At 42.1% G+C, this 26,495-nt stretch overlaps 1 protein-coding gene and 1 long non-coding RNA gene across 20 annotated transcripts in view; both read right to left on the bottom strand.

Annotated features, from left to right (window-relative positions):
* Window positions 1-4,818: 4,818 nt before the first annotated feature.
* LRRFIP1 (LRR binding FLII interacting protein 1) overlaps window positions 4,819-26,495 on the bottom strand; it is a 102,338-nt gene continuing 80,661 nt past the window's right edge. For 13 of the 19 annotated variants that reach the window (XM_081015834.1, XM_081015837.1, XM_081015836.1 and 10 more), the window contains 4 exons: window positions 24,759-24,851; window positions 23,569-23,661; window positions 21,742-21,883; window positions 17,518-20,890 (listed from right to left, as the gene is read on the bottom strand). In XM_081015834.1, coding sequence (XP_080871960.1) covers window positions 18,873-20,890; window positions 21,742-21,883; window positions 23,569-23,661; window positions 24,759-24,851 — 2,346 coding nt within the window. In that variant the 3' untranslated portion in view covers window positions 17,518-18,872. Of the gene's footprint in view, window positions 5,758-7,010; window positions 7,116-9,086; window positions 9,167-10,351; window positions 10,467-12,090; window positions 12,141-17,517; window positions 20,891-21,741; window positions 21,884-23,568; window positions 23,662-24,758; window positions 24,852-26,495 lie in introns of those variants that run through there. The other 6 variants (XM_081015826.1, XM_081015828.1, XM_081015821.1 and 3 more) reach the window with 3 other exon arrangements.
* Window positions 22,084-23,573, bottom strand: LOC308484924. Its single transcript, XR_013990170.1, has 2 exons — window positions 23,448-23,573; window positions 22,084-22,774 (listed from the first exon to the last, which is right to left on the bottom strand). It is a non-coding gene; the product is annotated as an uncharacterized lncRNA (long non-coding RNA).

The following is a 26,495-nucleotide window of genomic DNA, read 5'->3' as shown; positions in this document are numbered from 1 at the left end:
GAGGGCTTGCTCAACTGTAGTGGCCAATTAGACAGACTAGTAATTTTGTTGGCTTTAAATAGTATGGCTTTAAACCTTGGGTTGTAAAGTTCAATCTTAAGAGGTGCCTGCCATGCTACAGGCAGTGTGTAAGTCCAGGCCTTTGCAGTACAACCTGGAACATGGTTGCTTTCATACACTAGTATCTTAAAAGTTCCTACTACATCTTAGGGCAGCCGTTCCCAACCTATGGACCCTGGATCACCAGCAGGTCTACAAGTGTCAATCAGGTGGGCCCTTGGTATGCCCACGTTAAATATTCATATTGATGATTAACTGTTTTTTATTACTTTTTTATTTATCATATTGCCTTTCATTGAATTTCAATTTGCCTTCTATGGGACTCGTGTTGTAATACAGTGAAGCACTAGGTAAGAAAAGAAGCAATAAATGTGCCATTAAAAAGTATACAGCATAGAGTGGAAGGGACCCTTAGGGTCATCTAGTCCAACCCCCTGCAATGCAGGAATCTCAGCCAAAGCATCCATGGCCGATGACCGACCAGCCTCTGCTTAAAAACCTCCAGAGGAGGAGAGCCCTCCATTTCCCGAGGGAGAAAGTTCTTCCTGATGTTTACACTTGCAGGGTATTACAACTGCTGCAACTGATGGGGAATTCATGACAGGGTCGACTAAGACCTCAGGCAGCAGTTCAGTTCTGCAGCCTTAAGAGCGGGGGCCGGATCCAGCCCAATCGCCTTCTGGTGTTTTCACATGAGTAGAATGTGTGCTTCTATTGAAAATGCACCTCTGGGTTACTTGTGGGGCAGAGGAATTCGCTCATTATTCCCCCCCCCCCAATATAGTGCGGCCCCCCACAAGGTCTGAGGGACGCTGGACCGGCCCCCCGTTTCCGAGCTCCCAGCCCCAAGAGGAAGGCAGTTCGGCTGTTCTCCCCCCGCCCGCCTTTCCGCATTTCGCTTCCCCGCCCTCCACGTCCTTCTCTAGCGGAAGCCCCCGGCGCTGCTGGGTTGGAGGGCGGCACGCAACCCCCGGGAAGACCCCCCCGCCCTCCGCGCCCCGGCCCGGCCTGCGGGGAGAAGGCGCGGGACTCACGAACCGGGAGGAGGAAGAAGAAGCTGAAGCAGCAGCAGCAGCAGCAGCAGCAGAAGCCCCGCCGCCGCCGCCGCCGCCGCCGCCCGGTGCCGCCCCCTCGGCCAACTGAAGCGCCCGTTCCTCCCGCGCGCCCGCCCGCCCCTCCGCAAACCGCAAACCGCCATTGGCTGATCGCGGGACGCTGGTGGCCAGCGGATTGGCGCAGAGGCGGGGCTCGTGCGCGGGTCGGGGCCTCGCGCCCCCTGGCCCCGCCCCCTCCGCCCCGGTCTTCTTCTTCGCCTCAGTCGCGATTCTGGCTGCGCAGGCGCCGCGCGGTCCGCGGAGTGTGCCAAAAGCGCTTTGAGCTCTGAGCTATCCTTGAGCTCTGTCCCAGCCCGACTCCGCTTCTCCCTATATTCGAAGCGGTATTAGGACATTTCTCCTTACCCGGCCTTTTCCTCCTGACAGGACGGAAAAACGGCTAAAAACACGCGCGAGATAGAAAGGAAAATAGAAGGGATCGTTTAAAAAGGAACAGTAGAATTGAAACACGCACCCATTTGTCTGCCTATCTAATCTGTACAAATAGTTTACAATAAAGAATGAGGGGGGAAACTAATTCTGTTTTTATGAAATAATAAAACACGTTTAAGGCACCCTTTTGTTTGCCTACTAAAAATATTCCCATTTAGAGAAGCCTATTTTAACGTAATTTATTGGCACAGATTGTTGTAAGAGGTGCTGGATTTTTGTTGCATATTTTGTTGTTTCTTCAGCTTGTAAACCTTGTGCATAGCGATATAGAAAGGCGATATGCAAATTCAAAAGTGAAATTAAACTTTGAAGACACAAAAATGTTAATCTAGTGGACATCAGGCAGATAACCAGATACCCAGCTGTGATTTAAAATGCAATAAATACTGGGCCTCAGAGTCTCCAGCTCAAAGGTGGCTCCAATAGATGCGGAATGAACGGTAGCAAACACTGAATCTATTGCTATTATATATTATTCCAGCTCTATAACGATGGTTCTGCAATAAAAATACTGACGAGTCTCTTTTGTATCAACTTTAGTTTGGGGCATAATATGGTGAGAAATCAGGATACTGCATTTAAGTTCAGATTTAAGAAATAACCATAATTATGGGAGAAGCTATGCACCGGTGCAATAACCTACATAGGTTCATGACACTGGATTTTGCCCCTGGAGATTATAGATTCCACAAACTTATACCATCGATCTTTTTCATATTTAAAACAAACCAGTATACTTACAAGTTTTCTGTTGTTGATTCCACTATTACAAGAATTTTGCTCATTTCCTGCTTTTTTATTGAAGGTGTATTTCATAGCCATCTTCAAATATCTAAAGGGCTGTCACATGGAAGAGGGAGCAAGCTTGCTTTCTCCTGCTCCAGAGGGTAGGACTTGTGCCAATGGCTTCAAGTTGCAAGAAAGGAGATTCCAGCTAAACATTAGTAATAACTTTCTGATGGGAAGAGCTGTTTGACAGTGGAACAGACTCCCACAAGAGGTGCTGGACTTTGCTTCCTTGGGGGTTTTTAAGGAGAAGTTGGATGGCCATCTGTCAGGGATGCTTTAGTTGAGATTCCTACATTGCAAGCGGTTGGTCTAAATGACTTTTGGGTTCCCTTCCAACTCTACGATTCTACAATTCTGTGATTCATACCTTCCCCAGCTTGGTTTTCTTTTATGCTGGTTAGGACTGATGGGAGTTAGTTGTTGTCCAAAAAATCTAGAGGGCATCAGGTTGGGAATGCATTTGAAATACTGTAAGGAAAGGGAAGGCACTGTGGGAATTGGGAGCAGGGAAATGGGTGTGCAATTAACAAGTTAATCGCTATCCCATGGTGCTCCTCCATCTCTGCTGGTCTCACCAGAAGTGAGATAATAATAATAATAATAATAATAATAATAATAATAATAATAATAATAATTTATACCCTGCCCATCTGGCTGGGCCTCCCCAGCCACTCTGGGCGGCTTCCAAAAAAATATTAAAATACTGTAATACATCAAACATTAAAAGCTTCCCTAAACAGGGCTGCCTTCAGATGTCTTCTAAAAGTCTGGTAGTTGTTGTTCTCTTTGACATCTGGTGTGAGGGTGTTCCACAGGGCGGGAGCCACCACCGAAAAGGCCCTCTGCCTGGTTCCCTGTAGCTTTGCTTCTCGCAATGAGGGAACCGCCAGAAGGCCCTCAGCGTTGGACCTCAGTGTCCGGGTAGAACGATGGTGGTGGAGACGCTCCTTCAGGTATACTGGACCAAGGCCGTTTAGGGCTTTAATTGTCAGCACCAACACTTTGAATTGTGCTCAGAAACATACTGGGAGCCAATGTGGGTCTTTCAAGACTGGTGTTATATGGTTTCGGCGGCTGCTCCCAGTCACCAGTCTGGCTGCCGTGTTCTGGATTAGTTGTAGTTTCTGGGTCACCTTCAAAAGTAGCCCCACATAAAGCGCATTGCAGTAGTCCAAGCGGGAGATAACTAGAGCATGCGCCACTCTGGCGAGGCAGTCTGCAGGCAGATAGGCTCTCAGCCTGCGTACCAGATGGAGCTGGTAAACAGCTGCCCTGGGTTCATGCTACCTCATTTGCACTTATCATGTCATTTGCTCCTTAAAATTTAATACACTACATAGTGTATTAAACATACGTAGTGCTGAAAACTGTTTTAAAGTTTATTTCAATAAAATTGGGGGGAAATGTTACTGAATTTGGTCTGTTGTTTATGAACAGAAAATCGGTCTCCCGCCTCCTCCCATATTACCCGTTCTGGGGAATACATTGTCTAACGTAGATTCTTGCTCCAACATAGAAAATTACCTCATTCCAGATACTGGGTCCATTTATAGCTTGTATTGTCTACTGTAGCCAGAGAATGGAATGTCAAGGCCAAATAAAGTGGAGTGTGATTAATACACCGACATACATGCAGATCAGCTCACTCGCCACGCAGCTGAATGTTCTGCAAGGACAATTCTGTAGCCAGTTCTACCAATTCAGTCAATCTCAAGTGTGTATATAAAAATAATCTTTCAGGAAACACATCTATACAATTCAGGCTTATATATTTTAGCACAAAAGTCATTTAACATTTGAATTAAAAACAAGGTTTTAAAGTCTCGAAATCATTAAAAGAAAAAACCCACAGGCTCCCTATTTGGTGATGGACAAAAATGCAATTCACGAAATTCTTTTATACCAGGGGAGTAATTTCCTTCAAAAAGCCTAGATTTCTTACACTTTCTTCACTGATGTGGAATCAAATTCTTGTATACAGAACCTGTACTGTATTTATTACCTAACTGAATACATTAACCTCTCCTTAAAACTTCCTCCTGCCCCCTAACCAGCAGTAGTCAATCAATAATATTGAAAAGAAAGATTCCACAACCTATCTCTGAATTTAGACAGGTTCTAGTTAAGTTAAGAAGTTAAGAAAAAAACAGCAGTGTGAGAGGAAGTTTCTGGAACCGCTTATGGATGTTACTTTTTTTGGAGTCTCAGCCTGTTACTGGAGCCATTTCCTTGCCTCATTAGCTGCTGATTATTAGACCCTGAAATACATAGCTTTTGCTATTCTACTTCCAAGGAGAATGAAATTCTGTTCAGAAAATGGCCGACAGTTCAGGCCTTTGCAGACAGGCTGACAATGCGTAACACACAGTTGATTTATATTTAGTATTGAGTGACTAGTGCATACAACAAAAGGAGATGCTGCTTTTTAAAACACGGGTTTGCAGTTTTATTTTTTTTGCAAGATTACATCCTTTAAAAGAAGTAATTCACTTAGATTCCAAATACTGAGATTAAATACAAATAAAAGCTGTAGCTTTTTTAAAGTGAAGCTATTGCCTATTGACCCTGAAATAAAATAGTCTTATGATTTGAACAGGTGCAAAAATCCCTCCATAACCTCTATTTTTATTGGCAAAGTCATTTAAGGTCACTTTTGCTTCCAAGACCATCTTCTTTCATGATTTCCATTGAAGGAGTTTTGCTTTGTAATGGCTTGTGGTTCCACAGTGTTTTGTAAATGAAGACTGCTATGAAAACACTATCGCTGTTGCTGTAGTTGCAGACACTGCCACAAAGGGAAGTGTGATCGTCTGTGCGAAAGTCTGTCATCTTCCCCATTGATTTTCAGAAATAAAGAAAATTCAAGTTGCCACTTAATCTTTCTCACGTTCCATATCATTTTCAAGATGCCAACAGCCAGCTGCTATGCCTTTCAGGCTGAACTGCTGGCAGGATGCCCAGTGTGCTTGTTGGATGGCATACAGGTACTGTACTGCATGCACTTCAAGAATATAGTGTAGAAGGGCACCTACAAAGACAGGCATTTGGAGCAGCTAATTTTATGCATATAATGCATCAGGTTTGAATCTGCGTAGGCGGAACCTCAGTATGGTGGCACATAGCAAATGGGTTCATGTGTTTGGATTTTTGTTGCTTTCAGAAGGCATGAAACAAAGCATCCCAAACAGTTATAGACACAAGCCTTTGCAGCACTGTCGTCAGTCAAGGAGTCTCCAACAAAAGCTGGCATCTATTGCTGGGAAAGTAAAGCACTTCGATTGGCTTTCATCTTCTCTAACCGTTTAACTAGATGACCATTGCTTACTTCAAGTTCTTCCATTTTGTCTAATGCTGAACGAAGCTGAAATAAAAAAGAAACCAGACTGAAAGCCAGGTAACAAGAAGTAGTATCTTTCTCTCAATCATTCACTAACCATTATTTATTCAGATTTTAAAGATCAGTAAAGACAGATTCCTTGCCTGTAAACTGATGTGCTTCATGGGGTCTTCTCTGCCGTCACACACATGGGATCTATGCCTGCAAGAGGAACATCTTGGAAACTTCTGGAGATGTCTTTTAAAGCTCTTACTTTTTGACAGCTTGCTTTGCACAGGCACAGATCCTGTATGTGTGACCACAGAGACGAGAAACAACCACTAAGGCTGAAGACACAGTGGATTTACTCAGCCTCTTTGGTAAATCCATGGTGAAGCCAATGTATTCTAGATCCTAGTTCAATGGGTTGTCTAGTGACCTACGCTAATCTCATCACAAAAAGAAACAGGAAGTAAACAATAACTGAACATACATGAACACATGAAGCTCCCTTCTTTGGTTACCATGGATGCAACTTGCTCAGCATTCCCTACTCTGGCAGCCAGCAGCTTTCCCATCAACTACAACTTGACCCTTGCTTTTAAACTGGAGATGCCAGGGATTGCATTTGGGACTACCTTCATGTAAAACAGGGGCTCTGACACTGACCTATGATTCCCCCCCATATACAATAAGGGGGGGAAGTATTTGATCCCCTGCTAAATTTGCCCGTTTGCCCTCTGACAAAGAAATGACCAGTCCATAATTTTAATGGTAGGTTTATTGTAGCTGTGAGAGACAGAATAACAACAGGAAAACCCCCAGAAACCCAGAAGACAAAAGTCAGAGATTGATGTGCATTATAATGAGTGAAATAAGTATTTGATCCCCTATCAACCAGCCAGATGTCAGGCTACCTGGTATCTTCACTGTATGTAATGAGCTTAGATTAGAAGCACCTGCTGTAAGGGAGAGGTCTTTTATAAGTTTATCACTGCTTTAAAATTCGCCCTGCAGGTGCAAATAATCTTCAGTAATCAAATGGTTAAGAATGATTTGAGTAGAGCAGTACCATCGCATAGTGCTGCACAACTCAAATCAGTCTTAAGCATTTGATTACTGAAGATTATTTGCATTTATTTTTTAGCTTAGAATACATGAAGTTTGGAGATTTTATCCCTACCTTTAAAATTTATAAACTTGCTTTCATTCTAGTCAGGGACACTTCAATAAAAATTCCCATTACAAACTTTTGGTGCCGAATATCTTACTTGAAGTGATTTAGTAGCATGGATTACCTCTCTTTGGAGTTTACGTTTCTCCGCTTTCAATTCGTCCTCTGTTTTTTCAGCATTTTCTGCAGCTGTTTTATAGCGAACAACTTGACCTTCCAGCCGTATTACCTAATATGACAGAATCCCACTATTAAGATATATGTCAAACAAAATATTTCTGTCAATCAAAGTGCAGTGCAGCAAGATGGTAACTAAGATTACAGCCGTGATGAAAATGAAAGCCCTAAACAAGCAGGGACTGAATGGGTAAAAACGGATTCCACCTGCTCCTCAGCCATAACGACTACAGTTGTTCCGTCTAGCTTGCCTGGAAATATTTTTTTATTTATAGCAATTAGATTAAATATTGGCTCCACAGCTTGTTCATAATGTCTTCATTTTTATTCACTGTTAAGATTTATATCCCACTCTTCCAAAATGCAGGGTTTTCTGGCACTATAATATTAAGAACCACAATAAAGTAAATAAAAATAAGCTGAAAGCAGCAAATGTATAGGAAAAGCATAAATGTATTTCAGCACCAGTGGTGGGAATGGGGGGCGCAAGGGGCTCCAGTCCCCTGAATATATTGAATCAGGGGGCCCAGCCCTCCCACTATTGAGGGGGCCGGCATCGCCGGGTGCCCTCCACATACCCCAGACCCCACCCGGGAGCCGGGAGGCGGCTGGGACGAGCAAGAGCAAAGATCGCCCTCCATGCCAGTGGCTTGTGCCACCCGGACAGGGCAGGATATGATGTGCCCCCCCTAATATGGGGGGCAAGTCAGCGCCCCTGTATTCAAGCCATGTTGGGTTTCTTTTTAAGTTTAAAAGTTAAAAGGGAGTTGGGTGTGGCTCATTTGGCAACAACGGGAAACCAAGCCTTTAATGTCCTTGACACACCCTACCAATTCAGTGGGTGCCTTCAGTGCTAACTTTTAAACGCCTACTGAAAACTTTTTTATTCCACCAGGCTGATGCAGGTAATTAACAGGACACCCCCACAACAGTCTACGGTGGTACCTCGGGTTAAGAACTTAATTCAGTCTGGAGGTCTGTTCTTAACGTGAAACTGTTCTTAACCTGAAGCACCACTTTAGCTAATTGGGCCTCCTGCTGCCGCTGCGCCGCCGCTGCATGATTTCTGTTCTCATCCTGAAGCAAAGTTCCTAACCTGAAGCACTATTTCTGGGTTAGCAGAGTCTGTAACATGAAGCGTATGTAACCCGAGGTACCACTGTATTGGTGTTTGTTTTTAATTTCTACTTGCTTTTAACTTTTTATGATTTTACTGTTTGGCTTTATGTCTTATACTGTTGAAAACAACTGTGATGCATTTTTCTGATACAGTGGTATATAAATATTTTGATAAACGAATATAAATAATCACTAAAATAAGATAGCATTTGCCTGTGGCCAGAAAAACAAATCGGAGTATGCCCCAAGTACTTTGGGGGGAAGGGGAGCACTGCCACGGAAAAGGCCCATTCCCCAGTCACCATCTGCTCTATTTCAGATGGTGTGGGAACCCAGCGAAGAGCATCAGATGATTATCTCGAAGTACACACAGGCACAGAGGCAGGTGCCCCAGGTACAAGCTGTTTAGAGGAATTGACTAAGAAGGCTCACAGATTGCGACTTCTTTACAGAACTGGATATGTATGCATTAGCTTATAAACTGGCTGGGGATGGAAATTTCTGAAAAGAAAATTACATGACAGCGCTACTTAAAACAAACTGTTCAATACCAGCTATGTATCTGCATGACTGATACTCTGAACCAATTATTTCTACAGTGCTATTTTTGTAAGCAACTCAAGACCATTATGCTATCGAAAAGCCTTCTGACTCAAATGCCTTCTTGCCCTCTTAGTTCTTTATGCTCCACATAGTCATCGCCAGCAACATGGCAACCCCCCACAAACAATTACTCATTTACATTCCAATATGTTTAGAACTGAAATATAAACAACTTCCACTTATTTCACAGGAATTTGCATTGAAGCACATACACTTGGCATCACTGCCTGGGTATCCCTTCCCAACATTTTTAGATAAGAAAGTACACCTCAAGAGAGATATAAACATATCACAAACTTACATTTTGTTCCAGTGCTGTAATCTCTTGTTCAGACTTTGCAAGCTTAAATTTGAGGTCACTGATTTGTCTATTTGCATCTCCTAAAGACATTTTTAAAAAATGTGTCACCCATTAAAACAACTCTGAAAAATATTCCCACAGTATCTAGGGGCATTAAAATATACTGCAATTTATTTAGAGTGTTGTATAGGGCTGTTCAGATGCCACTTTTACAATGATAACCTCATGAAAAATGCACCAAACTACCTTTATGTCCACGGGATCTCTGGTAATGTCCACTCATTATCCTAGAAGCAAAAACCTCTCAACTGTCATCTACAGCAACCATTTGATCAAGCAATAGGGGAGAGAAATGGACTGTAGGGCATCTCTGCCAGCTCTGTTAGCAGGCAATACATTTTTTATTCCTTTAAATCTCAGCTGGCCATTAGAAGAACTCCTTAACTAAGAAACAGTGGCTAGGTTTTGTTCCTCGCCACTTCCTAATGACATCTGTAAGCCACCCCAAAAGTTTTTTGGGGGGGGATGGGGTTGCAGTTCAGTGCAGTACAGTGACTACTCATTGCTGGCAACTAAACAAAAACTCCTTCCTAATTTCTATGATCCTTCCAAGTTGGAAAGCACATATTGACCACCTTTGACCATACAATGTGTGAACCTATTAGTCTACAGAACCTACTCTTGCCCACATCTGTTGAATGCATTCAGTTCCACACTACAGTCGGGGCCCCATCACTTGGCACAGCTTCCAACTGGTTTTCTCAGGAAATAAGCATTCAGGGGAGAAGCAGCTGCACCTCTGCATGAAGCAAAGTGGGTAAACATGCAGGGAAAGTGTTATGTACTGAAGTTCTCACCCTGGGCCAGCAGGGGGATACTGTAGATAGTTATGCAAATGAAGGATCGAAAAGTGACGTTCAGTGATTGGATAGTTTGTATGCAAATGAAGGATCGAAAGTGACGTTCAGTGATTGGATAGTTTTAGAAAGTTGCAACAGTTACATTGTTCTGGAGCTCTATATAAGCAGGCTGACTGAGCTCCTCAGTTCAGTTCTGTTCCAGCTTACAAATAAAGAGCTGCTTGGAAGAATCGCTGTGTCGTCTGATATGTTCGCCCACAACTTAACAGAAAGGAGGTGGGCAAGCGACCACCAACCTTAATAATGAAACCTATTCAATTATATTTTGTATGATGTAAATGGATAAAATTAGTTTTGTCACTGAAGAGCTGAATACAGAATCTACAATGTGGGAATAAATCTTACTTTGGAGCTCAATCGCATGCATCTCTGTGCCATTTTCTATGACTCCATCTTCTAAATGTAAATTCTCCACGTTACTGTTCTGCTTTTCTTCCAGTTGTACTTTTAATTTTTTAACCTGAAAACCACAAATAATTTAATCAACTTACTGGCACACGAACAGTATGTGAACAGAATAATTAGAATTACAAATATCCTGCATTTCCCAACAAGTGGACTCGGATTGCATTATTTGAACTGATATTTGTGTTCCGTAGCATCTGAAATTACTTTTGTAAGGAATGATGTGACAGAAAGAGGAGACGTTACAGACAAAGTCAGGGACAGAAGAGGCTTAGAAGTCATGCAGGAAACAGAAGCTGCAGACACTGCCAGCGTTTTCTCAAACAACCATAACAACTAAAAATCTTGCTCTTTTTAAAAATTGAAATGAAAATTTTGGAGAAGCCAAAATATTATCACATTAGCTACCTGGATTGTATTATTATGATTACACAGAACACTTTTTAAAAAAATGTACAACTCGATATGGCAGACGACTCTGTACAAGGGGCCAGATAGGGGAGGGTGCATAGCTGCAAATCACCCCCCGCCCCGCTTCTTCCAAACAGCGTGCCAGTGAGGACACAGCTTTGTACTAATGTACTTAACATTACGAGGGACGCGGGTGGTGCTGTGGTCTAAACCACAGAGCCTAGGACTTGCCGATCAGAAGGTCGGCGGTTCGAATCCCCATGATGGGGTGAGTTCCTGTTGCTCGGTCCCTGCTCCTGCCAACCTAGCAGTTCAAAAGCACGTCAAAGTGCAAGTAGATAAATAGGTACCGCTCTGGCGGGAAGGTAAACGGCGTTTCCGTGCGCTGCTTAGTCATGCTGGCCACATGACCTGGAAAAACTGCCTGCGGACAAATGTTGGCTCCCTCGGCCAGTAAAGCAAGATGAGCGCGCAACCCCAGAGTTGTCCGGGACTGGACTTAACTGTCAGGGGTCCTTTGCCTTTACCTTTTTTTATTTAACATTACAGTGGTACCTCGGTTTACAAACTTAATCCGTTTCAGAAGTCCATTCTTAAACCAAAACCGTTCTTAAACCGAGGCGTGCTTTCCCTAATGAGGCCTCCCACCGCTGATGCCCTTCCACCGTTCGGATTCCGTTCGTAGATCAAGGTAAAGTTTGCAAACCAGGACACTACTTCCAGTTTTGCGGAGTACATAAACCGAATCAATCTTAAACAGGACTGTTCTTAAACCGAGGTACCACTGTACTGTTCTGCCCTGGAGCTAAAGAACGCAATGAAAAGTGAAAATACCAAGTGGTAAGATAGGGCGGGTTCATTTAGATATTTTTGTGCTCAGGTGTGAGTACACAGAATACCCAAGCACTATACGAGATGTGAAGCACACACACGTTTTGAAGGGTTTTTCCCCTTATAGGGAGCCCAACCCCTCCTCAATATCCAATTGCATTTCTTTTAAAAATCAACAAGCACCCCCTCTCTCTCAACGCACACACGCGCACGCACGCACACACGTGCACACTTAATGTATATGCATTTGCACTCGATCACACTCAAGTGCAAAATTCTTTTCTGTGAAGTGGCCCAAAGTCTTGTTCTAATTTGGCTCAGGCAATGCAAATTATCACATGAAAACTTTGACCTTGTCAATCAGCTCTGACCTGTAGGGAAACATCTGGCAACACCTGAAGAGACTAATACAGAGGAAGTATTAAACTTTTGATTACCTGTTCAAGTAAATATTCTCGCTCATCAACAAGTTTTTTCAATCTAATGTCTACAAGAAAAAAAGAGAAGTGAAGCACTCTGTTGATATTGTTAAGTGAAAGATGCAAAGTATGTATTAAATTTGAAAAAGAAAGAATGGTGATGAAGGTTAGTGGAACTAATGATAAAAGATAGTTATGCACGTACCACGGTAAATGAGGTCACAAACAGGACTGGGAAGGGGTTTCAGCCAAGGGAGGTTATGCCAGTCTCACAAAGCATGCTTGTCACTTCAGTAGAAGCAGCCAGGTGCATGCAAAGCAGCTAATCTTCTACTGTAGGTTAGCATGCAAGGATTCTAGGGTCAAACCCTGGAATACAAAAATCTCACAAATCTTTACAGTGCAGCAGCATTAGGAAGACAGCAACACACTAGCACAATGAGATATACATCTTTTCTTTTATTAAAGCACTCCTCTTTATAATTTGTCATTGGTGGTGTGTGTGGGGGTGGGGGTGTTGAATGGGGTGGCTTTGGATGTTTCCAGACTGAGAACTATTTCCGTGCGCATCTCTCAAATCCAGGAGAAGAGCCATTCACCCCAAACATTTTGCTTCTGCCACATTCACCCTCTTGGTGCCCTGCTGGCTGGGGCTCATGGGGAACATCTAGAGAGCACCAGGTTGGGGAAGGCTATGTAGTGTATTCTTGCAAAAATGATTAACAGTTGAAGATGCTGACACAAGCATGTGTTTTATTCTCCATATAAAACTGTAACATTCTCAAAAATAACTGAAGTGCTCCAAGAATCTTTATACTTTCTGTCTTTGAAACCTGAATATATACAGTAAGATAAAATGTAAGATTACCTTTCCCATGCCACTTTGCACCACACTTCTAGTTACTTTTGAGAACTTTCAATTTATTGGGCATTGCATGGGAAGGTTGCTCTTCATAAAATAAGAGGTTCTGGGTGCAGAGATCTTCCAATACATTTTCCTAGAAATCAGTGATTACACTCAGCACCAAAGGGATGTAGTTAAAAGCTCCATAGTACAAGGAATTTCACTTTAGCAGAGCAACTCAGTCTGCATATTTATGTGGTTCACTCTGTACATCTGAACAAATACAGAGCATTCTTATTATGTTACGTATACAAGCTTTGAAGACTGAAGGCCTGAGCCCTATCATTTTCATTCAGGACAAATTTCATTAGTAGGTGTGGAGTATAGAATAAAATTTGTAGCACAGAAAACTACAGCTTGAATGACTGTAGCTTCAGGTAAATGTCAATTTTATAAATGGGAAACATTGCAAAGAAGGTCATTTCAGTACTAAAGCATTGCTGTAGGACTTCAGGCTGCTTTGCTGACCCAGGCATATAATGGTGGAACATCTATACGAACTGAAAAGCGATTAGCCACAACCAATAGCATAATTTCAATTAGATATTTATTGAATACAACACAGCTAGAACCACGTGGGAGTCACTTTTCTGTGATGTGATCCATTGCAGTTGGACACTTTGTCTGAACTCCCTGGACAAGGTCAGTGGTGTGGCGTTTTCCCATGAAATCTGTCGCCGCTTTGGGTGCCTCAATAGGTCTGAGCCCTGAGTCTTTTGTACTAGGCCCCTGGTTTCCTGCCCTTTCTCCCCAGCTTTCTTATTTTGTTTTAGATTTTTTAAAACTTTGCTTATAAGGCTGCTGGGTTTGCTGCAGAGTATAGTGCTGGTGAGTTTCCAGGCACCGATTATCGTAGTTTGCTCAGATAACTTAAATTGCCTTCAAATTTGTGTCATGGCTGATGCTCTTTTAAGTACCAAGCATGTTCCGAGTCCCACCCACTTGGTTGCCACAGAGCATGCCGGTCAGTAAATCACACAGTTCAAAGTTGGAGCTAACTCTTTATTAGCAAAAACATGATTTCCACAGACTTGGCTGAGTGTCAGGCATAATGAGCACGGGAGCTCATCCCCTGTGGGTCTTACTCCATGAAATCAGTTGCCAAGACTAAAGGTCTCCCCACAGCTGTCTCTGTGTTTCCTCCTCTCTAGGGCTTTCCCCAAGCAATTGGAGACTGAGCCTGTGTGCAGCCAGTCTCTCCTCCGCCCCTTTCATGACCTTCTTGGTTCTGAGAGGCTGGGGGAGGGGAGCTGATCACAGCAGGAGGAGTTTTTGCAAACTGTAGGACCTGTCAAATCCAGCCGCTGAGGGAGGCATGAGCTCTCCCCGCAGAAGCAACAGGGTGTAGAAGCCACCTTCACACCTTGGGAAGAGGGGTGAAAGGTGAAGAGCAGGCAGACTCTGCAGAACTTCACTGTAGGGGGGGTTAATTCAGGGGGGAGAGAGAGACTTGTTCTAAACAGGGGGTGGGGAGGATTTCCCACCACTCATCCTGAGGCGCCGCTTCCAAAACAGCTGCAGAATCTTTTCCTGCCCCAGATGCAAGTCACCAGCCAGACCTCCTGCCTTTCCTCTACCTTAAAATCATGCAATGGCCAAAAGTAGTGAAATGAAACCAGGAGGGGGGGGGGCTTTCCCCAACCTGGCAGGAGAGCCATTCATCAGCTGATTTGCCCCATCCCAGCAGGCACCATGGGGGCACACCCTAGAGACAGGAAAGGGTGAAGAGGGATCCTTGCATGCACACTTCCTGGCTCTGCTTGCAAAGCAAGTCTTTGCACAGAGCAGGTGCATCCATAGATATGGGGAAAAGGAAAGAGTGATACACACACACACACACACACACACACACACACACACTCTTCCTGGTTCTGTTTGCAAAACCTCAGACATTTTGCTCATTTTTTAAAAATTCCCCCAGATGGTGATTTCACCCTTTGAATTAAATACATGTCTGGGGAAAACCGGACATATGGCAACCCTACATTATGCTACTGTATGGCACATCTTAAGTAAACAGTAGGAATACTACCACCTTTCACCTCCCTCTACTCCTGCCCATATAGACCCCATTTACAATTGTTTAGAGAAGATAAATCAAGACATAAGGGGGCTATTTTACAGAAAACGATCTCAGAGCAACAGTAGCAATAAAGAATATTTCACAAAACAATTTCTTGAATATTGTTAATAAGCACATTTTAGTTCATAGGGACAAATGTAAGGTTCTGCACTTAGGCAGGAAGAATCAAATGCACAAATATAAGATGGGGGACACCTGGCTTACTAGCAGTAACATGAGCCAACAGTGTGATGCAGCAACAAAAACGCTAATGCTATTCTAGGCTGCATCAACAGAAGTCTAGTGTCCAGATCAAGGGAAGTAATAGTCTCAACTCTATTCTGATTTGGTCAGACTACACCTGGAATATGGTGTCCGATTCTGGGCACCACAATCTCAGAAGGATGTTGACAAGCTGGAATGTGTGCAGGGGAGGGCAACCAAGATGATCAAGGGTCTGGAAACCAAGCCTTATGAGGAAGAATTGAAGGAGCTGGGTATGTTTAGCCTGGAAAAGAGGAGAATGATAGAAGATATGATAGCCACTGTCAAATATCTCAAGGACTGTGACATGGAAGAGGGAACAGACTTGTTTTCTCCTGCTCTGGAGGAGAGGACTTGTGCCAGTGGCTTCAAGTTACAAGAAAGGAGATTCTAAATAAACATGATAGTAAGAGCTGTTCGACAGTGGAATGGACTCCCTTTGGAAGTGGTGGACTCTCCTTCCTTGGAGGTTTGTAAGCAGAGGTTGGAAAGCCATCTGTCATGGGACTCAGCTAAATTGGTAAAGAAAAAGCAATTTATATGCGTTGTATATGCGATATAACATTGTGTCACCAGATGGCGCTGCAAAGTCCCACTTTTATCTACCTGTTTTCTATGTTTAAATTTACATTGCATTTAACTGAAACGCTTCTTTGATGTGTCTAGATCCAGCCATGGATGCTTTAGCTGAGATTCCTGCATTGCGGGGGTTGGACTAGATGACCCTTGGGTTCCCTTCCAACTCTACGATTCTATGAGGTATAGAATGAGGTATATTGGGGGATAAAACAGCACTGAGCTTATCAACTGGCACTCCAAAGCAAATTCTCATATTAACAGTTGCAATTCAATTGTCAATATGCCTCAACTCTAATTACGTAATAAATGATTGCAATTTTAGAGCCATTTGTCCATATGAAACTTGAACAGGAGCGGTGGGGGACCTTCAGCCTGAAGGCCTATTCAAACCCAGTCCAGATCTCCAATTTGTCCAGTGAGGATGCACCTCACAAACTAGGCCCATAGGTGATGTCAGGGATGGATGAAGCTACAAAGGAACCACTGGGAAACTAAAGTGAGCTTTCGTTTGTGAGTGGGGCTCGCTGTCAGCACCAGTTAGCTGACTGGCACTGACAGGGAACCCCACCGGGATCAGCTAACTAGGGACTTCCTTGTTGAAAACTGTGGGTTTTCTCTGTTTGGAGGAAGTGGACTCAACTCTCTTCCTCCAAACAGACATTTGTCGTTCTGGAGAGGCAGTGGTTTGGATTCCATACATGTTAGATCTTGCTCACTGGCTAATAGCAGTTTTGCACCTTTGATTAATAGCTCTGGCTTTGCTTGGTGCCCAAGTAGTCATCACTCTTTACCCCGGAAGTCAGGCATCTTCTCAGCGCATGCCCTGGGGAGCAATGGGAAGAACAGAGAAGCTTCACTGCTAAACATAGCAGGAAAGGATATCATCTGGAAATGAGGCTACCAATGCACAATGGTGTCCATTGTGCATATTGATTTTGAACTCGTCCTAGGCACCCAAATCTGTGGTCCACTATGTTTTCTAATACAGTAGTACCTCGGGTTACAAACACTTCGGGTTAGAAACTCCGCTAACCCGGAAGTAGTACCTCAGGGGTTGAGAACTTTGCCCCAGGATGAGAACGGAAATTACCTGCGGGCAACCCCATTAGCAAAAGCGCACCTCAGGCTAAGAACGGTTTCGGGTTAAGAACGGACCTCCGGAACGAATTAAGTTCATAACCAGAGGGACCACTGTAGTGTTTCATTGGAAGCCTTATCTCAGAGGAACATATCTAATATTGAAAGTTTGAAGTTACATGGTTGTAGCCAATGGTGTTGCCAGAAGAAGGGGGAGAGAAACAATGTCCCTTATTCCCCTTCCTAAAACTGGTCTTGAGGGTCTCCAACCTTCCAAAGTAGATTCAGGGTGTGCACAGGCGTGAGGGCCGCACAGGGAATGGGGGAACTGCCAAAAATTGCTTATTACCCTGATCCACTTTACCAGCAGCTGCACAACGCTGTTGGATACAACTCACTGCTTTTGCTAAGAACTGCCACATCTAAAATAAAAGCAACAAAATAGATAAAAGCAGCTAGGTACCATCTAGATAATTAAAAAAATAAATTTATATAACAAAAATTATGAGCAGTATCAGTTGACTTGTAAGCACTTTATAAACAGGAGACAAGAAACACCTTAGAGTATAAAAAGTTTATTTCAATCTATATACAACTCAGTGTGTGATATATGTTTTGTTTTTCCTTTTGTGCTTTAGTAGCTGAATACATTTATTATCTATTTTGAGCGCTGCAGTGCTGCAAACATTCAGACTTTGATCCTATCTTATTTGTAACAGTCTAATACAAAAATATTTGTTTATTTCTGCATTAAAAATAGTCCAAGTTGGAAATAAGATACATACTGAAAAATTAGAAATTATCCATTTTCATTTTAGCCATCATTTTAAAAAATATTTATTTTTTTCTAAAGCAGTTTGATAGAGTTTTATGCATAAAACAACAGTTGCCTTTGGTTCTGTGGTTTTAAATAACATTTATTAAGGCATTCACAAAGTCATCCAAATTTGCCTACATTTCAGCAAAGAAGAAGGGGAAAGACTTTAAGATTTAGATTTAAGAAAATGTTAATTTGGGGTGGGAGGGAGGATAGAACATATGATATAACTTGAAGAAAATGTTACTTGATAAAAAAGCTAAGCACAATATAAATGAAGCACAAAAGAAACAAAACTTTCTTTAAAATAATATATATAGATCATGTTAAACAAAGTGGTTTGAATTCAGAATCAGTCAACTTTATTTGGTTCTACTGAAATAAATGTAACTCAAACACCAATGATTTTAATGGAATCTAAGTGTGACTAACTTGCTCTGAATCCAGTCTAGTGAAGGCTTGATTTGATATGAAATGACTAAAGTGTACACTTATTCCTATTAGCAAACCAATGATTCTTCACTTGCAACTTCTGTTCATTAATTCTATGTTATTGACCTAACTATATTTTGGCAATAGCAGTGACCTTAATTTGGAATGTGTCAATATGCAGCCTGTATGAAGTGCCATTTTATTACCCTCTGGCAAAATACCAGCATTTGAAAGCATGTTGAAGCTGATGTGCTTTGTAACAACTTGCTTCTAAAATAAAGGTGATGGTAACTGTTAGCATATATTCAAAAGGTGGACAGCTTCTAAGAACCTTCAAATCTTAGCTTTCATTAAAATATTGGGGGGGGGGAATCAAGTGCTATATTATACTGTAGGTGAAAATATTAAAAGCACTTAATTCAGATTTAGTATGATTAATAGCTTTGTTTTACTATGATAAACAGTAATTAAAACCTGAGAGGTAAGAAAATGTTCATAGTCATTCATTATTGATATAGATAACAAGTTGTATAAAATGTATTTAGAGCGTGGATCTAGTTTCACTTTTAAACTTTTCCTTTCGTCTTTTGTTTAAAACAGCATATTTACTCTGAAATCACCAGATGGCAGGTTTGTAACATGCAATAATGACCTAGCTTCTGAGGTTATGATATGACACAATCTTCCCGAGATTTACCTTTACCCTTTCTACCCACCTGGACTTCCTCTTCACTTTCATCCGCATCATTTTTTAGTTTTTCCAACTGCTCTGCAGTATATTCAGCAATGTGATCTATATTGATTTCATCTGACATCTTTTTGCTTGGGTCTTCCAAAATTTCACACTGTGCCTTTGAGGCCACGGAAGCAGAAGAATCTGTCTGAAAGAATGCAGCTTCTTCCAATTCTTTCCCTTTCTGCTGCTGGGTATTTTCACTTTCAATCACAGTGGATTCATTTGTGACCTCATCTGCGTAGGTTTTACCTTTTTCATTTTCTTCAGCATCTCTATATTCCATTTCAGTGTCCTTTTTGATTATATTCTGTGCTGCCTGTTCTGTAATCTCAACTTTCTCTTGCGTTTGGTGATTATTTGTCTCAAGCTCATTATTAAGATTATCATTCCTTTCAGTAGTTTCCTGTTGTCCAAATGGAGACTCTGCAAAATCAAATGCTTCATGATATTCTTCCACAACTTCTCCTTCTTCTTCATCATTGTCAAGTTTTCTCTCTTGATCACTCAATTCAGTCTTCTGTGAGGTGAGGCAAGGAGCCTTCTCAATATCTGGCACAATGTCAATAATCTTTTCTTCTGTTTTTTCGTGATTCTTGTCCTCTTCGTTTCCTTTGTTTACTTCAGTGCCCTGCATATTTACACATGCAGTTCTAGCAGATTCCTGAAAAGTTTCACCTTGTATATTTTCACTTTGCTCTTCTGTAGGCCAGCCTGTAACTTGTGCTGGCTTACGGTCTTCTTCATTATTGTCACCAGCAACTTCTTCAGGTGCTATCCGGATGTCTGCCAGAGTTTTGCCATCATCTATGAATTCTGATTTAATGTCCCCACATTTCTTAGAATCATCCTCATGGTCTAAGTTCCTTTCCTCAGGGATCTGGCATTCACTGTGACTCACACCATCTGCAGCAGTTTCTTCTGTATGAACCTCTTTCATGGTAAAATCTAAATGTACATCCAGTGCTTCTGCTAAAGCTGCTCTCTGATCAGTCTCCATAGCAGGGTTTTCTTCATTCTTTTCACTGGCTCCAATCACTTGCATAGTTTGTTCCTCTTCAACAAATGTATCATCTTTTGAAGATAAGGGCTGAGATTTTTCCATTCCAACTTGTTTTTGTTCTTCAGACTCATCTGATGCATAAGATATTTCAGTTTGTTCTGCTGCTACTTCACACGCCTGCCGCTGCACGGCATGTTCCGTCTCATTCTCTTCATTAATTCCACCAGTTTCATTTTTATCTCCATCTGCTTTATCAATTAGTTTGATGCGTCCACCTTCAAGAAGATCTCCCTCAACAGCTTTGCTTTCCGGCTGTTCAATATAAGGATCAATACTTGGCACTTTGAGAAGCAAATCTTCTGCCAATTCTGGCGATTCTGATTGACTGGAAGTTGCCACATGGCTGTTATTCACAAAATCCAAAGCTTCCTGAAATACTTCATTATTATCGCCTTCTGCCTCATCACCTACAATATGTGTTTGCTTATCTTTATCTTGCTGTTGGGGAAGTATTTCTATATCTGTCTGTATCTGCTCATTAGCCTCCATACCTGAACATGCTACTGCAGTATCAATTTTATTTACAACATTTCCATCAGACTCTTTCACTTCTATGGCATCATCAGGGAACCCCCCCTCACCCCTTAATTCAACTATACCACTGTTTTCAAGGGAACAAACCATTCCTGGAACATGCTCTGAATGACTCTTAGCTGGTTCCTCAGGTCCACTATTTAATAACAATGTTGAAGCCACTTTGCCTTCAGTGATTTTCTCTGCCTCCGCCTTTTCATCAGCATGCAACGTCTTTATCTCTGAACATTCCTGTACAATTTCCTGTTCCTTAGTCTCCTCTGTGTGTTCCTCATGCTCAGTATTCTGCAAGATTTCTTTTTTCCCCACATTCTCCAAAATCTCATTTTTCATCTCCACTTCCTTGGCTCTGCCTAAAAGATCATTAAGAAAGTTGAAGGGACCAAAATAGGGAGACTACTTAACTGTGTTACGTTAAACACTTACCTCCCCACTTAAAACCCAGAAGAGAGAATGAATCAGAAGAACTGGTTAAGAAAGATCAGCTTTTGCCAATTATGTGAAGGCAAAGCAGCAATTGAATTAGTTAGTGGCCTGATCAGCAGAAAGTGTCTTCTTCCCTGGTATCAACTGCACTGCCTTTGTAAATGCCATTGAAGTCTGAAGGTTTACAAAGGAAAATACCTTTGGATTTGTCTGACAGCTATCCATTATTTCTGACCTAAAATTGTGTTCTATTACCCTGGGAAATATTAGGGACCAAAATACACCCCTCATAAATATCATCTTTTAAAAACTGTCACTACAGTACTAAAAATATTTTTTTTTGCTCTCTCATTCACAAGTCAATGCAAAAAAGAGTAACTCTATGTAGCTTCCCCAGTCTCTTCACATGCTCCTAATCCTATTTTAATCTTCAAGTTTCCCCCATGTACTGCAGGGAACCAAAGCACCTTCAGAGTCACTCAGGACACTTCGGATTGCATGTTCAACATCTGTCTTAATAAAAGTGGCTGCACACCTTGTAGACATACATATAGAGCTTAGATGTTTTTAAAGCATTTGTTTCCCTGGACTTGGGGAATTATTTTAACATCTCCTGTTAAAGATAAATAAAAGAAATATAATATGTTGAAGTGATTGTTGGCATTAAGCATAAAATAAAATGTATAGAAGTGATTTTATAAGCAGCATGCTGGTGATTAGTTAGTTGTAAAGATTCTAGCAAAGGTGGTGATCAAAAATCTTGATAAAAGGAAATTACCTAATGTATCATCCCCAGCTACCTTCGGGGCATGAGTTGACCCTGGAGCAATATTGGAAGAACTTTGTAGTCCATCATTATCTAGATCACCAGAGGTTTCTCCATTGGTAGCTACTTCTGAGTTGGGTATTATTCCATGTCGCTGTGAGTGAAATAATAAACAAACATTAGAACAACATTACAATACCATGCACATGAAATTTGCTTACAAAGTCACAATTCATACATGGTATAAAGCATGTGTGTACATTGTATGAGGGTATAATGAACATCTGGAACATATAAGAAATGTCTTGATAAACAAAGCTATATGGTATTTAGATTAACCGATGTCTTGATTTGTATAAAAAAATTAAAATAAATCCTTCTCCAAGAAGTTCAGAGCAGCAGTTTATCATTCTAGCAATCCCATGAAAACAATTTGCCAGAGCTGACCAAAGCTCTCTACAAACTGTACTTAAATAGTCAAGATTGTTTCCAAACCCAGTACATCAACAATTCTATCACACTAGCTTAAAAGGCAACTGTAACTCAGCCTACTATGTCTATTTCTTCACGACTTTAATCTGGTTTAATATGGTTCGAGTGGGAGATGTTCCTAACAAATTGTGCTACCAATATAAGTTTACAATACTGTTTTGCTTTATAGAGGCAGCATGGTCTCTGGCTTCTGTCAAAACAGCACTAAGTACATGCTTTGATCCAATGTTAATGTTTACTAAGTGCCAAAATGTAACAGCAAGCATTGGACAGAATAGTACAGTGCACAGGCCCTCAATGCCTTTTTAGGTGGCCCTCAGCAACATTTGGCACCCCCCAGCCCCTGCACTGTCTTTCCAAAGTGGGTTAAGCAAGGCGCTGAACTTTGACAGGGTCCGAGAGCCTTCCTGCCTCCTTCTCAAAACCTGGTTGGCACTCTCCCAGCCCTGTGAATGGGTTGAGAGGGCTGTAGGGCACTGCCAGAACCTCGTGCGTCACTTAGCTGGCTTTGAGAAGGCAGTGTGAGGGCTGTGTGCGTTTGTCAAATTTTAGCCTCGCTCCCCACATGACCAGGCAGTGTTTGGTTCATGGGTTCTGTGTCAAAGTACTCTTGCAGCCCACTTTGTATGAAAAGTTGGACTGCTCTGAATTAGCATATAAACAGGGCCATCTTAACCATAGGCGCCAGAGGTGCGGGGCACCCGGGTGTGGGGCTCCCAGGGGTGCCAGGCAGAGACTCCAGGGCCCAAGTGTTGGAGTCTGGGGAAGAGCCTGCCCGTCAGTTGCAGCGCCGTGGCGGGCTCGTCTACTGCGGGCAGTTCTGCGCTGTGAGTTCAGGGGCAAGCGAGCCAGCGAGGTGCTGAAGCGGCCATCCGGCTCCGCCCTCCTGCGTGCCTGGGATTGGTATAAGGCCATGGAGAGGCCCGCCCAGCGCATGCTGCTTACAGCATGAAGCGCCCGGATTTGCTCAGTTGCAGATGCCAACGCCTCGGGCTGGTTTGTTGCACTGGGCTCCTTATGTTCCCTGTTTTCTTTTCCTGAGCAGAGATAAGTGTGGTGCCAGCTCCCTAAAAAAAGGTTGACAACTCTGTGGCCACTTTGATGTTCTGCCCCCCCAAAACACTGGGCAACCTGGGGGGGGTGCACCAGGTGGATCTTTGCACCCCAGTGCCACATATACTTAAGACAGCCATGAGTATAAAACAGAGTAAGAAAGATTCACACACTTAGCCAACCCTTATTTAAACAGTTAGCTCACCACTGCTTCAAAGCCCAATCCATTTATTTTCTTGGCACACAGAAATGATTACTTAATCTTTTTACACTTCTTTTGTTGTTTCTGCATACCTTCAATTGTTCCTTCAGCACAATCACCTCCTCTCTAAGATCATCTCGCTCACTTCTTATGGAATCAAAGAACTCTTTCTGCCTCTCTAATGCCTGAGTTGCCAAAGAACAAGCAGAGGATAAGGAAATGACAAGAGGAGAACAGGAAAGAGGGAAAATGTAGAAATAAAAAGGTAAGGGAAATTAGCAATAAGAATAAGCAAGTTTCAGATATGCAGAGAATTATTAAATTTCCATGCAAGCAGAAAAAGGAATTTTATTTTAGTATTTGTGGGAGTTATGAAAACTTCCTTGATAGATATCAGTAGCTCCTATTTGCAAGAATGTGCCATGCTTCAACAACCCTGAGTTGTACTTTAAAATGTCACTACTGCAGATGGATGTAAGATATCTAATGCAAACATGTTTGTTTTGTAAAATTGAGGTTGGCCCTTACAAACGTTGGTTTCATAAATGCTTTAAGTCAGAGCTTTCCAAACTTTTCATGTTGGTGACACAATTTTTAGACATGTATCATTTTACGACACAGTAATTCAGTTTTACTAGCAAACCAGAGGGTAAACTAACCCCTTTCCAGCCATGGGAGGAGTGTGGGAGCATTTGCGCAACACACCTACGCACTGCAGCCGACACACTAATGTGTTGAGACACAGTTTGGAAAGCTTTGCTCTAAGTCATTAGCTGATCACCACACATTATGGTTTTGTCCAAGTTCCTTGGTCTTCTCTTTTTTATGCTAATGACTTTATGGTAGGTTTCTCTTTGATTAACAGTGTCATGCAGGCAAAATTGCTGATCAGCAAATAGAGCAATGTACTGTAGTAGTTATGAAAAACGTTACTGTGTCTAAATATTGGCCACATTCAACAATCATCACTAAACGTATACGGAAATATAAGGCTTTGAATTTTATGTTATGAGGCTAAGAATTAAAATTTAATTAATTAATATAAATTTGCTCCATTTCTGCAATATTCAAATGGTCATGGGTTCTGAATTCTGTTCTGTCCAAATTCTATCCTTGGTGCACACATAACCCCCAGCTCCAAAATTGCTTTGGTAGCTACTACTCTGTTTATAAAGGACACAAGTCTTTTTCGCAGAAAGGAGCATTTTATAACTCTGTGTGGAGTTTAATACTCTTGCTTAAAAGACAGCACTGACAATCTGGTCAAAGTTGTGACTCCTACCCCTATCTTTTTTTCTTTCCATTCTATTGTCTCCTGAAGATCAGACATTTCCCTGACATAGCCCTCCTGTTTCTGCTGTAGTTGTCGGATTTCCTAAAGGGCAGGAGCAAACAAGAAGACAGAAGGCAGACAAGAGAGTTAATCAGAAGAAAAACCCAAGGCTACAGCATTTTAAAAGTACCATGAAAAAAAGTTAAATCAACTAAATCCAAGAAACCTACCATTTACACCAATTTTATGGCTCTGCCTTGAAATCCCAGGAACTTTTCTCCTTAAGATAAAATACCTCTTTGTGCTACGTTCTAACAGAGAAAATAGTGGCCACCTCACAGTATGGACAGGAGCTGGAGCCAGGGCTACGCTCCTCCTTGTCTTACCAGGACGGTGCAGCTGCTTACTCCATATAAGCTAAACCACCCCAGCCAAGCTGTGTGCATGCAGGTCGGCAGAGGAAGAGATTAGTATACACATTCTAGTTGGCATTCATCAAATATGTCAACACTTGATGAGAGGGGCCACATTGTTCTTAGGACTTAGTATGTGACACAGTCGCTTAAGAAGTTAGTCGCCACCATCCCACTTTGAACATAAAAGTAAGGCGGAAGGAAGGAAGGAAGAGGCAATAAGTGGTAGATTCAGCCTGGGCAGTGATCTAAGCGGATGGATGCAACTCGGACCCCTGGACACCACCTCCTCCACGAGGAAGGGGAGGAGCAGAGGAGCAAGGGCAAGGCTTGAGGCAACGCACTTCATTGCAGGGCGCTGGGCTAGATGACCTGTGAGGTCCCCTCCAACACTACAGTTCTGTCATTCTATGATTAATCTCATTCACAGCAAGCCATAAATGAGTAACATAAGGGAGTGTGAGAGGTCCTGGGAGCATTATAAAGAAGGAGCTGAGTAAAAGACAAATATAAATAATGTTACCAATACAGGTCTTAGGACAGAAAAGTGCTATATATATGATGCTAATGCTTCGAAGTTCAAGGCAGGAACTTAAACTGATGCAGCTTCTGGGAACACCATATAGGCTAAAAGCTCCCGTGAAGCAATTAAAGTTCCTGCCTTCAAGCACTAAGCAGTGGTAATCCCACATGGAGCCAGAAAAGCCAGCACAGAAGATACAATCAGATCAGATACAGTTTCTCAAACTGAAGGTACCAGTGTGCAACCATTTGATTACAGGCGCAAATGCTTTCTTTGCATAGCTATTGCCACAATTCTCTTCAAACACTCCCAGTTCACCCACAAAAGAATCTGGTATCTCCAGATGGCATCTCCTCAAGCCATGTTTTTCATCCCAGTAGCAGGGAAGCAGTGTCCTCCCTGACTCCTGTCCCACATCCCGGAAGTCAACACCAGCATTCCAAGAAGAAGTGAGCCATATTAGACAGTAGGCACCTTGTTTCCTGTGATTTGGTAAGCAAGTAGCTCTTTAATTCAAAACCATTCACACTTGAATACAATTACAAGTTTCCCTTCAGATGCTTTACTCATCCAACAGTAATTTACAATGTTTTAAAAAGGGATATAAAGCAAGATCACTTGCTTAGATAAACTGTACATAGTTGGTGTTTTGTCTAGACAGCATCTAATGAGAATTTAACCTAGAACAGTGTGATGAGATGTTCTTGATAATTCCTAAAGAATCACTTTTTGTGGAAAATCTGAAGCTAGAGAAAGGAATATTTTGTGGTCCATTTGCTAGCATACAAGATATTAATGAAAGTAATGTTT

Source organism: Podarcis pityusensis (genome assembly GCF_964106645.2).
Source record: "Podarcis pityusensis genome assembly, chromosome: 1".
Classification (NCBI taxonomy): Eukaryota; Metazoa; Chordata; class Lepidosauria; order Squamata; family Lacertidae; genus Podarcis; species Podarcis pityusensis.
The sequence above is the reverse complement of the archived record's forward strand: the minus strand, read 5'-3'. Positions and strand labels throughout refer to the sequence as shown.